At 42.8% G+C, this 13,979-nt stretch overlaps 1 protein-coding gene across 2 annotated transcripts in view; it reads left to right on the forward strand.

The window, feature by feature from the left end:
- The first annotated feature begins 3,665 nt into the window (after nt 1-3,665).
- FARSB (phenylalanyl-tRNA synthetase subunit beta) overlaps nt 3,666-13,979 on the forward strand; it is a 65,247-nt gene continuing 54,933 nt past the window's right edge. Inside the window, exons 1-2 of one of the 2 annotated variants that reach the window (XM_081813508.1) lie at nt 3,666-3,825; nt 11,244-11,299. In XM_081813508.1, coding sequence (XP_081669634.1) covers nt 3,768-3,825; nt 11,244-11,299 — 114 coding nt within the window. In that variant the 5' untranslated portion in view covers nt 3,666-3,767. The remainder of the gene's footprint in view (nt 3,826-11,243; nt 11,300-13,979) is intronic. The other variant, XM_081813509.1, reaches the window with a different exon arrangement.

The following is a 13,979-nucleotide window of genomic DNA, read 5'->3' on the forward strand; positions in this document are numbered from 1 at the left end:
TTAACTCTTCCAAATATTAAAATGCATTATAAAGCTATAATAACTAAAACTTTGGTACTGGTAATGAACTAGAAAATTCAGCAGTAGACCTAAATATGTATGCAAATATAATATACGCTGATGAGCAGGGGGTGTTTTTTGCATCTGATGAATAACTGAACTCTACGTCTGAAACTAATGATGTACTATGTGTTGGCTAATTGAATTAAAATTAAAAAAATAAATGTAATATGCTAAAGAAGTTATTTCAAATCTGTGGGGGGAAAAACAATCTTATTTAACAAATTCTGTTGGGCTAACTAGATTGCTGTTTGAAAACAAAATAAAGCTGGTTTACTCGCTCTAAAACCTAAATAAATTTCAAAAAGATACAAGATTTAAAAAAAATTCCAAGCCCTTTAAGAAGCATACGTGATTTTTATAAAACAATCTTGAGGTGGTGAAAGACTGTATAAAATGTAACCTAAAGCCCAGAATCTATAAGGCAAGAGAATTATAAATGAGACTAAAACTTTTTTTTAAAGTGCTTTATGAAAAAAAATCAAACATCAACTATTCCTATTGTTTACTTAAAGGCCACCAAGCATTTGTCCCCCTCACCCCCAAAAAAGTGCCACAGTCATCTCTTGTTTCTTACCTTCATCTTTAATTTCTTAAAATATGCCCATGAAGGTATGCTAGGTAAAACAGAACATTACCAATATACTTTTTAAAGCTCTTATTTATTAGAGAGAGAACTCATTCGAGAGTGAGCATGAGCAGGGAGGGGGAAGGGCAGAGGGAGAAACAGGCTCCCTGATGAGCAGGGGGGCTCAATCCCAGGACCCCCGCATCATGACCTGAACCAAAGGCAGCTGCCTAACCGTCTGAGCCACCTGGGCGCCCCCAGAACATTACCAATATTTCTGAAATGCTTTTGAAATGCTCCCAGGCTACATCTGTTCTATTCCACTCTGAACTAACTACTCCCATATTTTATCATCCATTTTCTTTAGTTTTACCGTCTATTTATATATGCCTAAACAATACACTCTCTAGGTTAGCCTCTTTTTCGTTTTTATCTACATGACACCATACTGTGTAGATGCTTCTGTGATTCACTTTTTCTCTCAATATTCTATTTTTATGACTTAGCCAAGTTTATACATCAGCTGTAGTTCATTAACTTTCACAGCTGCATGGTGTTTCGTTGTATGGTTTTATCCTCATGCATTCTAGTATTGATGGACATTGGGTTGTTTCCAGTTTGGGTTGTGTGGTGTTTTTTTTTTTAATAATGAACATTTTTATTTGCTCTTCCAGGGCACACGGGTAAGTTTCTCTGGGGAATATTGCCGGGAGTGTAACAGTAGTCACGTATGCACGTGTTCTGCCTTTCTAAGTAAGGCCCTATTTTCCAAAGTGGTTGTATCAATTTATACTCCTGATTCTTTTTTTTTTTTTTAAGATTTTTTATTTATTTATTTGACAGAGAGAGACACAGTGAGAGCAGGAACACAAGCAGGGGGAGTGGGAGAGGGAGAAGCAGGCTTCCCGCTGAGCAGGGAGCCTGATGTGGGTCTCGATCCCAGGACCCTGGGATCATGACCTGAGCCAAAGGCAGATGCTCAACGACTGAGCCACCCAGGCGCCCTATACTCCTGATTCTTGCCAACATTTGGTTGGGTCGGACTTTCACATTTTTACCAATCTGGTAGGTATGAAAATGTATTTCATTATGATTTTAACTTGCCTTTCCCTAACTCCTAATGCAAGGAGAACTTCAGCCCATCTTTCATTTCTAGGAAATGCTGCCATTTCCTTCTTGCTCTCTAGCTGGCCCTAATATTAGACAAAAGTAGCACCTACCTTCATTGTGTGATATACTATCTCAACGTTTTCTGACTATCATTCCTATGAGTCAGCTGAGCACTTGTGATGAGTACTTGTGGTCTAGTTTTCTCTTTTCCTTTCGAATCCTCTAATTCTTCAGTACTAGAGCAGCTACAAAGATGAAAAGCAGGATGGATGCATTGGGGGATATGGGGAGAGGAGAACAGAATGTCCCTGCTAGTTTGAGACCAGCAGGAAACCGACTAGGATAGATGACTGACAGCTGCCTGATTTTGAGGACCTAGGACATAAAAACTATATTAATCATTTATGAGGAGATCCTTAGGGTAATTCTCTAAGGTGTATATTACCTGTTTTATAGATAAGGAAAGTGAGGTTCAGAGGTGACAGAATACTTTGGAGTACCCAGAGGAGAGCAGGTCAGCATGCAGAAATTTAAGAAGTCCTTTATTCAGTAACTGAGATGTGAGTACCAATTTGGCAAAAGATTTTATTGGGCATTGGAGAGGTTTGCCATTGATGGGGACTCTGTTATATTGGGTACTGGGAAGGGATTGCCTGCAGTCATGGAGGGAAGTTAATATAGTGCAAACCTGCTTGAATGGTAGTCGAAAGGCCTAAGTTCCACCCACCTACTGCCCCCCACCTGAATGGCTTTGGAGGCCCTCACTCACTGTATACTAGAAAGGATAAGGGCAAGTCTCCCCCATGAAACTGCCTCAGCTCAGCCTTGAGAGTTGAGTGACTCAGCTTGTGCCTTGGTCTCACCATCTGTAAAATGGGAATAATGATCACCTATGTTGGTGTATTTCCTGTAACAAATAATCACAAACTTGGTGGGTTAAAACAAGTTTAAGTCCCAAATCCATTTCACTTGGCCAAAATCAGTGTCTCTAGACACTGTAGGTCTGCTCCAGAGGCCAGGGGGAGAACCCTTCATTGCCTCTTCATTTTCAGGTGGCTGTTGGCATTCCTTGACTTGTGGCTACATCATTACAGTCTCTGCCCTTTTGGTTATACTGCCTGCCCCTCTTCTGTTTGTCAAATGTTCCTCTGCCTCCCTCTTCAAAGGATGCCTGTGATCGCATTTAGGGTCCATCTGATAATCCAGGATAATCCCCCCCATCTCCAGATCCTTAAATTAACCTGCAAAGACTGTTTCCACATGAGGTAACATTTACAGGGGCCAGGGCTTAGGACCTGATATCTTAGGGGGCCCCATTCAGCCCATTACATTCAGGGTTGTCAGAAAGAGGAAATTTGCTAATGCCGGCAGAGGACTGAGCCCAGCCTCTGCCAGCAGATAGCACTGTCTAAATATCAGTTTCTTTCTTCTAAAGTCTCTAAGGAAGCCTCCCTTAAAAAGGGGCTGCTGCAAGGCTCCAACCCAGGTATAAGACTTACAAGGGAGACTACGTAAGCACGAAGAATGAAGCCCAAACTGCGGTCCCTTGGTTTCCCTGAGCTGCTTTCACAGCTCAGATGTGCACGTTTTCCTCCAGTAGGATGCCTCAGACCCCTCCTGCCCGCTCACCTTCTCCCCACCTCCTGGAGAGAATGCTCCACCTCCAGGCCCCGCCCCACTACATGCCGTCACTTGTCCCCGCCCACTAGTTTGGTGTCCTCCGCCCTTAGTGGGTTAGAAGCGTGAGGGCCTTTGCAGTCTGTCCTTTCTACTGCCTATCAAATCGTAGCACATTCTATCCAATTTTGGCTCCTTTCTCAGCCTGCGCGTCATTCGTACAACGCAGGTGGATTTACAGAGTTTAATTGTGACAATTTACTTGCCTTTAGATGAAAAACGAGGCAGAAACTATTGGAAGAAGACTGGCAATATTTAAGAGAGCCCATGCAAGAGTGGGCCGGGTCCTACGTGCCTCGTGAGCTGAACGCCGGCCGGTTTACGGCGCAGGCGCGGTGGGGTCTGACTCGCCATGCCGACTGTCAGCGTGAAGCGGGATCTGCTCTTCAAAGCCCTGGGATGGACCTACAGTAAGTGCCGGCCCCATAGCCTGGCTTTGTGCCTCTCCTCAGAGGCCGGGACCCCGTTCAAAAGGGCTCCGTGGTAACGTTCATGCTGCCCGGCAGGTTTTGGCCTCGGGTGCTCCGGGTATAGACCGGGATGGCTGGCTGTCTAAGCGGCGGGGCTGAAGTAGCCTCTCGCAACCAGTCGTGCCAGGGCTGTCTTTGCATCCGCGCCTGTCCAGCTCGCTGTGTCATTCATTCAGCAATCTCCCATGGAGCGTCTTCTGCGTGCCTGGTGCCAGGGGATAGAGTAGGAATGAAGCTCTAGGTTGCATCCCGAGTGCAGCTAGTGGAGTGCAACAAGAAGAGCTCTATAGAAACTCCATTTATGAGGGAGTGGAGGGAGAAGTTTGAGCGGGAAGGGGTGGTATAATGTATTACGTGTTACGTGCCAGGCACTGCTCTAAGCGCTTTGGGAATACAGCGGTGCACATGACACATAAGGTCCTCGGTCACATTCTAATGAGGGAGGCAGACAATAAGTAACCAGCACATTAATAAAATGATTCTGGATTAAGTTAAAGGCTATCAGGGAAACGAAAATACTGTTCTAAGAACAACATTAGATGCAGTAGTAACATCTGAGCTCAGACCCGAATGACAATGAGGAGTCTTTACTGGGTAGGCTCAGTCTTCACTTCATTTCTTCTGTTCTAAAAACATCCCCATTTGGAGAAGAGGAAATATTAAGTACAATCATCTGGGACCATATGGATGTAACAGTTGAAATGGTATCTGCCTTTCGTAGTTATCAGCTTATATAAAAGCTGTGGGAGCTGGTTTGTGAGCTGTTTTTGGCTTTTAGGGCTCAGGATGATAACAGAGTCCTAGTCTGTTTAAAAGGTACTGCTTCCTAGAATAAGATATTACCTGAAAATAGTTAGCTTTTAAAATGTTCCTGAGGGGCACCGAGGTGGCTCAGTTGGTTAAGCGTCTGCCTTGGGCTCAGGTCATGATTCCAGGGTCCTGGGATCGAGGCCTGCATGGTGCTCCCTGCTCAGCGGAGAGTCTGCTTCTCCCTCTCCCTCTGCTGTTCCCCTTGCTTGTGCTTGCTTTCCCTCTCTTTCTCTGCCAAATAAATAAAATCTTTAAAAAAAAATTTTTTTACACCTTCAGAAACATTTTAGGTACTACATATTTTAAGTATTCTTTGTAGGGTTCTGCCTTTAAGACCTTGAAAATAGAGGTAATACTCTTGACCTCTGAATTCAGCTCTAATTCTCTACACTTTTTTTCTTTATACTTTTTATAACATGCTTATTTTCTTTCTTTTTTTTTTTGGCGTATTTATATTTCTTAACCCATTCTTCTAAACCATATTTTCACTAATGGTATATGATATGCCTGAATTGCAAAAGATGGTATGTGGCAAATATTTGTTCAAGGCATCTGTGATTAGTTACCACCCAAGTATACATTTCTGGGAAAGTAAGAAATTAGGTTTGTATTTCCTTTTTAAAAATTTTTATTTTTTTAAAGATTTATTTGAGAGAGCACATGCACAAGTGTTGGGGGGGCAGAGGGAGAGGGAGAAGGAGAGAAACTCAAGCAGACTCCCCACTGAGTGTGGAGCCCATCGTAGGACTGGATCCTACCACCCTGAGATCATGACCTGAGCTGAAATCCAGAGTCGGTCATTTAACTGGCTGAGCCACCCAGGCGCCCCTATTCTAGGTTTTTAAAATGGTGAGATTTTTATATTTACTGTCATTTGGTGTTTTAATATATTCTCTGGCTGCCCCCCCTTTTTTTATTGAAAGCGATCAGGCAAGCTTGATTGCCCACCCCCCCCCAGGTATCCATCAGGTACTGACTCTAAAACATCAGAAAGATTGATGTTATTGAGATGTACTTAAGACAGGTCAGAAATAGGGCGCCTGGGTGGCTCAGTTGGTTAAGCAACTGCCTTTGGCTCAGGTCATGATCCTGGAGTCCCGGGATCGAGTCCCGCATCGGGCTCCCTGCTCAGCGGGGAGTCTGCTTCTCCCTCTGACCCTCCTCCCTCTCATGCTGTCTCTCTCTCATTCTCTCTCTCAAATAAATAAAATCTTTAAAAAAAAAAAAAAAAGACAGGTCAGAAATAATATTCATCATTAGTTTATATTTCATATGTTGTTGAAACTTTTAACTGGGTTGAGGTCAAAGTTGGAAAAACATGTTTAGCAAAGTATCCAGTTTCCAAGTAGTATGAGTCCATCTCGTTTCTTACCCTCTCTCTTTTAATCAGTCTTCCTCCTATTTTTTTTTAAGATTTTATTTATTTACTTGACAGAGAGTGAGAGAGAGAGACAGCGAGAGAGGGAACACAAGCAGGGGGAGTGGAAGAGGGAGAAGCAGGCTTCCCGTGGAGCAGGGAGCCCGACGCGGGACTCGATCCCAGGACACTGGGATCATGACCTGAGCCGAAGGCAGATGCTTAACGACTGAGCCACCCAGGCGCCCCCTATTTTTTTTTTTTTAAGATTTTATTTGACAGAGAGAGACAGTGAGAGAGGGAACATAAACAGGGGGAGTGGGAGAGGGAGAAGCAGGCTTCCTACCGAGCAGGGAGCCCGAGGTGGGGCTTGATCCCAGGACCCTGGGCTCATGAACTGAGCCGAAGGCAGACGCTTAATGACTGAGCCACCCAGGCGCCCCAGGCTTCCTCTCTATTTTCAGATAATATCTCATTCACTCTTTTGGATCTCCATTCCCTCTTCAGTCCCTCCAAGGTTTGCTTTTTGTCCTAAATTCCATTGTTTCTACCGGTTACTGCCTTTCCCTTCATCTCTTTGCTTACCAGGGATATTTCTCAAGGTGCTTCTATTGTTTTAGTCATTTTGCTTCTCTGGGGCAGTTTTATCTCCGTCTACCTTTTTAAATTTTTTACCCCCCCAAAGAATCTGGCATTATCTTTTTTTTTTAAAGATTTTTTTGTCAGAGTAAGTGAGCAGGGGGAGTGGCAGGCAGAGGGAGAAGCAGGATCCCTGGTGAGCAAGGAGGCCGAGCAGATGCGGGGCTCGATCCCAGGACCCTGGGACCATGACCTGAGCCCAAGGCAGACGCTTAACCAACTGAGCCACCCAGGTGTCCCTCTCAGTCTACCTTTTTAATCCCCTTTCTCAGGTGTTTTCCTTCTTGTCGTTCATTTTCTTGTTAACTGGTTTATTATCACTGTTGAGTTCTGGTCCTGCTCTGCCTCAGTGTGATTGCTGACGGTACTGTCCGAGCCACCGGGGTATGTCCTACAAACCCCTGGGATATAGTCAGGTGTGTCATTTTGTTAGGATTATTAATCCTGATTTTGTTGGTTCTTCCTTGTTTCTAAGCACATGAAATACAGCTAAAAGGAATAAAACAAATTGTATAATTAGGATTCATTGACAGATTCAATATTTTAATAACTAATATTTAGTAACTAAATGGTTACCAGATTGTAATCTATTACTGCATCATGAATTACCCCAAAATTTAGCAGCTTAAAACAGTCATTTGTTAAATGGCTTCTGAGGGTCCAGGACTGGGGAGTGGCCTAGTTGGGTAGTTCTGGCTCTGGATTTCTTACTACCTTGTCATAAAGGTGCCAGGTCTGTAGTCATCTCAAGGCCTAAGTGGGGTTGGAGAATCTAATTCCAAATTCACTCAAGTGGTTGTTGGCAGGCCTCTGCTCCTTGCACATTTTTGGTCAGACTTCAGTGCCTCCCACCTAGGACTGCTTGCAGTATGGTGGCTTGTTTGTCCCAGAGTGAGAGGACCCAAGAGAGCAGGTAATTGAGTGTTCAGAGTTACAGAAGCACAGTTTTCAGTAGTATCTCAGAAGTGACATGCCATCCCTTCCCATCATCTTTAGGTCACACAGACCAATTCAGCACAGTGTGGAGGGGGACTGCACAAGGATGTGAATACCAGGAGGCAGGTAGTTTGGGAGGCTGACTACCAGTCTGCCCCTTTGGCCCTCAATGATTCATGTTCCTCCTGCATGTAAAATCTACTCACCCCTTCCCAAGGATTCCAGAAGTGTCATCCCATTAGAGCAGCAGCTCAAAATCCAGAATCCCCTCTAAATCAGGTCCTGGTGTGGAAGTGTAGTTCCTTAAGTACAGCTACTTGAATATAGTTACTCTTGGTCTCAGAGACTAAAGAGATACATGATCTGCCCCACCGACAACTAACATCCATTGGGGAGACAGACATAGGGTAACTGCTATACATATTCCTATTCAGAAGGGAAAGTGGGAGACACAAAGGAGTCCTTGGTTCATGGCAGATCTGAAATTGAGCTGGCACATGTTGGACCTTCTTGATTAGGTCTCAAGGCCTGGGATCATTCTCCATGGCTTTTAGCCCTAGCCTCTAGGCTCTTGGCTGCACTCTGAGTGATCCTTATTATGTTTTTGTGTGTGTGAAAGAAAGCAGGTGCTTTACATCTGATTAGTTTTTTTCAGTCTATTACTTGCTAATAGAATTTTGGCGGTTTGAAGACTTCATTTTGTCCTGTCTCTGTCCCTTTCAGCTCAGGCTTAACAATGTTTTTGCATATTTATTTCTTTTAAAAACATTGCAGGTCTTCCTTGAATTTTGCTAGTTTCCATTTCATTAGTGGACGGCCACACCACTCACAAATCTCTCAAATAAGGTGTTTTGTACCTTGGGCTTTTTCTGATACAGTGCCCTTGATTAAACTCAGTTGTGTGACTGAATTTGTGAGGCACACCCTTAGAGTGCCTTTTATCTGAATGACTAGTACCTTTAATCTTTCTGAGTCTTAAGATTTTACAATCATATCCTTAATTTCATCTTTGGACCATGCTTTCCTGGCATTGCTGTGGATTTGCTCTGCTCAGAAGTCATTTCTTTTTCTTTCTTTTTTTTTTTTAGATTTTATTTATTTATTTGAGAGAGAGAATGAGAGAGAGAGAGCATGAGAGGGGGGAGGGTCAGAGGGAGAAGCAGACTCCCCGCCGAGCAGGAAGCCCGATGCGGGACTCGATCCCGGGACTCCAGGATCATGACCTGAGCCGAAGGCAGTCGCTTAACCAACTGAGCCACCCAGGCGCCCCTCAGAAGTCATTTCTTAATTTTAGCACTGTTTTACATCTTAGGAGGCTGAGAATTTTTAAAACCATCAAGTCGTGGCTCCTTTTTAATGGCCTTTCGTTTCTCTTACATTATAAACGGCAAGAAACAGCACTACATGGGAATCTTAGTTACATCGCCCAGTTGAATAGGTACATTTTCTACAGTCTGCATGACTTGGCAATAGCCTTGCTTGCTAAACTTCTGCCTTTATATATAAAGGATTCTCCTTTTCCAGTTTCCAGTAACACTCCCTCAGTTTCCTCCATGTCCTCACCTGCATCCTTATTAAAGACTACGAGGCTTCTTGTATCAGCTTTTCCAAGGCATTTGAGGTTTTGATTTACACTTTGCTCAAAGCCCACCTCCTGATTCTAAAGCCATTCCCATGTTTTCCCCATATTTTGTTAGGGCAGCACTCCACTTCCAGGGACTAAAGTCTGTATTTTCTATTGCTGCATTACGAATTACCCCAGTACATAGGAGTGTAAAATAAGTGATTATTTCACAGTTTCTGAGAGAGGAATAGAGGAGTAGCTTGCTGGGTGGTTCTGGCTCTGGGTCTCTGACCAGGTTGTAGGCAAGCTGTCAGCTGGGCCTGCAGTCATTTCGAGGCTCGGCTGGCTGAAGAATATGCTTCAAGGATCACTCCTGTGGTTGCTTCAGAACTCCGTTTACACAAAGATGTGAATACCAAGAGCAGGGATTACTGGGCACATCTGTTGTTCCTGGCCCTAGTTAATGGTACCTATGCTGGAGACCTGGGAGACCTAGACTCTTTCTGCTCCCACCATTCCCACTTCCCATCCCGTCATTGAGCCTTACAGATTCTCTTTGACATTCCTCACATTCTTCCTCCCTGTACCCAGTGCTGCTCCTTCAGTCAGGTCCTCACTGTGCTTCATCTATACTGTTGCAGAAGCCTCCCTGCTCCGGTCCATCTACCACTCTGCCACCATTCTTTTTTTTTTTTTTTTTTTTTAAAGATTTTATTTATTTATTTTTTAGAGAGCAAGCAAGACAGAAACAGCATGAGAGGGGAGAGGGTCAGAGGGAGAAGCAGGCTCCCCGCTGAGCCGGGAGCCCGATGTGGGACTTGATCCCAGGACCCTGGGATCATGACCTGAGCCGAAGGCAGACGCTTAACCATCTGAGCCACCCAGGCGCCCCCTCTGCCACCATTCTTTAAAGTGCAGAGCTAATCCTGCTTTTGCCCAGCAGAAAATCCTTCAGTGTAACCCCCACTGCCTGCAGGCAGGACAGAGCAAGGCCCTTGGCATGTGGGTTCTTTCTGCTTGCTGCATTGTATCTCTTCCTGACTTTATCCTTATGCTTCATCCGTATTGACCTTTGCAAATTTCCCATGCTGTTGTCCCATTCCACACAGTCTGCCTAAAGAACTTCGCCTTTGTGTGAAGCCTTAGCTGACTCTAAGTGAAGCTAATTACTTTCTTTGTGTCACCTCTGTACCTTGCACTTAACATAACTATATTTACACATCTGATTTCCTTATTAGAGTAGGAATTATTTTTGTAGCCTTGGCACCTAGTATAGCACTTGGCATATAGTAGATAACTCTTAAGTGTTGAGTTGAAGTTCATTGTCAGGGTCAGAATCTTAAGACCAGCTTTTCACTAGAATATACTGGTAGTGATGGTTTGTGTTCAATTTTTGATAATGACAGAATCCCCCAAATGCTGTATGAAGTAGCAAATTAGAATATAACTTCAAGGAAGAGAATTATTAATTATTGGGGACCTACTGGGTTTTGGGGTGCTATGCTAAGTCCATTACCTGCATAATATCATTGGAATCTTTCCCGGAGTTCCATGCTAAAAATAAATAGCTGTAAAATGCTACTAAATGGATGAGGCCTAGGTATCAGGAGTTTACATAAGGTGCCAAGCTCTCAGAACTAGTAAATGGAATAGTCAAGAGTTCAAACTCTGTTTGGCCTGCCTCCAAAGCCCGCTATCAGGCCTCAGAATTTTAAATGATAGGACTTAGATGACATTCTCCCATTGTGCAGGATCTGTGTTTTGGAGCCTACTTTACATTTGATTCCTACCTAATAGGTTGTTTTTCTAAGTAAATGTGAGCTTCCCACTGCAGGTAACCTAATTCTGTAGTTGATATTAAATGAATCAGCCCTTAGATAGTTGTTTCTTTTGAGGGCTTTTTTTTTTGGTCCCTTTTGTTGGTTTTAAAATGGTGCAATCTGTTGCCTGATACTAGCTTGGTGTAGGGCAGTTATTAAGAAAATGCAGTTTACATACCATCATTTAAACTGAGCAGATTAAAATTAGCAATCTCCTTTTTTTTTTTTCCAGCTGACGAAGAATTTGATGAACTATGTTTTGAATTTGGTCTGGAACTTGATGAAATTGTATGTATTGAATATTTTTTAAATCATGTATAAGCGCATTTTTCAGAGGTTTACTATATTTTGTTACCTTATAGTTAGACTAAGATGGAACATTTGTGGGCTCTGGTGATTTCTGTGTTCTTGGTGTTAAGGGGCTAAGCTCCAGTTCTAAGAGTATCTGTTGCTTTCTTTAAAATCTCAAAGGGCGGGGCGCCTGGGTGGCTCTGTCGTTAAGCGTCTGCCTTTGGCTCAGGTCATGATCCCAGGGTCCTGGGATCGAGCCCTGCATTGGGCTCCCTGCTCCGAGGGAAGCCTGCTTCTCCCTCTCCCTCTCCCCCTGCTTGTGTTCCCTCTCTCACTGTGTCTCTCTCTGTCAAATAAATAAATAAAATCTTTAAAAAAAAAAAAATCTCAAAGGGTTCATGTGTTAAGTTGTATGCAGTCACCTCAAGTTACCGGGCTAATGCTGTGGAGATGGATAGACCATCTTGAGTAACCCAGAATGAGTGTGTGCTCCCTGGCAGTGAGGTGCCTTTTTACAAATCAATTATGGAAAGGGGCCTGGGGAGCAATGGAAATGTTACTTTAGCCAGAGTTCATGTGGCCTGTGGCTTCTCCTCCTTCACTTCCTGTTTCCACTATTCCTATTTCACCAGTGTTAATTCATTCCTAATCATTACTGTTTACATTGACCTTGTAAAATGATCTTTTGGTTTTTGCATTTGATCTTAGCCAAAAGACCGAGAAGTGATGATCTTCTAGTTTTGAGGGTTTTTTTTTAAGATTTTTATTTATCCATTTGACAGAGAGCAGGAGAGCACAAGCAATGGGAGCAGCAGAGGGAGAGGGAGAAGCAGGCCCCCCACCGAGCAGGGAGCCCCATGCGGGGCTGATCCCAGAACCCTGGGATCATGACCTGAGCCGAAGGCAGTTGCTTAACCACATGAGCCACCCAGGCGCACCGATGATCTAGTTTTTGAAGAGTTGCTTACAAAAATTGTTATGGAGCATCTTCCTAGTCTTTTAATTGTATAATTAAAATACCTTTAAAAAGTTCATTTGCAAAATATATTACTAATGATCACTTAAGACCTTGTATTTATCACTAAAATGATGATTTCACATTTTTCTTGTAATTAGTTATTTTTTTTTTTAAGTCTTTTTCCTTGATCTATTCAGTATTACAACACTAGGAGGTTTAGGCTGACAAAAATGTACATTGACTTGCCTTGTTTTTCCTGCCGTTTTACTGATGTTACAGGCAGTTTTTTTTGTTGTTGTTAATGAGCATCTTTATGCTTGAAATTGGCTAAGATTTCTCCAAGTTGCTATTAATAATTAGATTTCAATACTGTATGAGGCTGTATGATATCTAAGAGCCTTGGACTGGGTATCAGAAAATCTGAGTAATAGTTCAAGCTCCCACATTCACTAGCTGTGTAACCAAGGACAACTACATTGCTTCTCTGGGCCTCCTTTTCATCTATGAAATGGGGGCTGTGGATTAAATGATCCCTGTAGATCCCTTCCAGCTCTGAAATTTCTGTTAGCTTTTATTTCTATAAGGATTTTGTTAGCCCTCACAAACCCAGCCTTCAGATACAGTCTTTTTATGAATTGAGATACTGAAAGATTTAAGCTGGTGTGTCTTTTTGCAAAGGGAGTAGGCATTTTTTCTTTTTAAATTCAGATGTCTTAATTTCTCTACTTACCACATTTTCTCCCCTTCTTCATATGGGTCCCTCTATAATGGGGGAGATGAAAGCATGACATGAAAGGAGGCAGGAGGAGGAGGAAAAATTAGAATTTAAATAGAGCTCAATCAAAGAGGTCAATAGAATTGCTGCTTTTTTAAGTTGAAGTATAAGTGACCTACAGTATCTTATCTCAGGTGTATATCATAGTGATTCTTTCTTGCCAAATGGTTATCTTTAAGAAAATCTGTTGTTCTGATTGAAAGTGAGGGGGTGGAAAACCATTTACCATGCTAATGGAACCAAAAGAAAGCTGGGGTGGCAATCCTTATATCAGACAAATTAGATTTTAAACCAAAGACTATAATAAGAGATGAGGAAGGACACTATATCATACCTAAAGGGGCTATCCAACAAGAAGATCTAACAATTGTAAATATCTGTGCCCCTAACATGGGAGCAGCCAATTAATAACAAAATCAAAGAAACACATCTACAACAATACAATAATAGTAGGGGACTTTAACAAACCCTGCCCCCCCCCCCCCCAATGAAATGGACAGATCATCTAAGCAAAAGATCAGCAAGGAAATAAAGACTTTAAATGACACACTGGACCAAATGGACTTCACAGATATATTCAGAACATTCCATCCCAAAGCAACAGAATACACATTCTTCTCTAGTGCCCATGGAACATTCTCCAGAATAGATCACATCCTGGGTCACAAATGAGGTCTCAACCGGTATGAAAAGATTGGGATCATTCCCTGCATATTTTCGGACCACGGTGCTTTGAAACTAGAACTCAATCACGAGGAAAGTCGGAAAGAACTCAAATACACGGAGGCTAAAGAACATCCTACTAAAGAATGAATGGGTCAACCAGGAAATTAAAGAAGAATTTAAAAAATTCATGGAAACAAATGAAAATGAAAACACAACTGTTCAAAATCTTTGGGATGCAGCAAAGGCAGTCCTAAGAGGAAAGTATATAGCAATACAAG

Source organism: Leptonychotes weddellii, chromosome 3, assembly GCF_054177405.1.
Source record: "Leptonychotes weddellii isolate Sample4059 chromosome 3, ASM5417740v2, whole genome shotgun sequence".
NCBI lineage: Eukaryota > Metazoa > Chordata > Mammalia > Carnivora > Phocidae > Leptonychotes > Leptonychotes weddellii.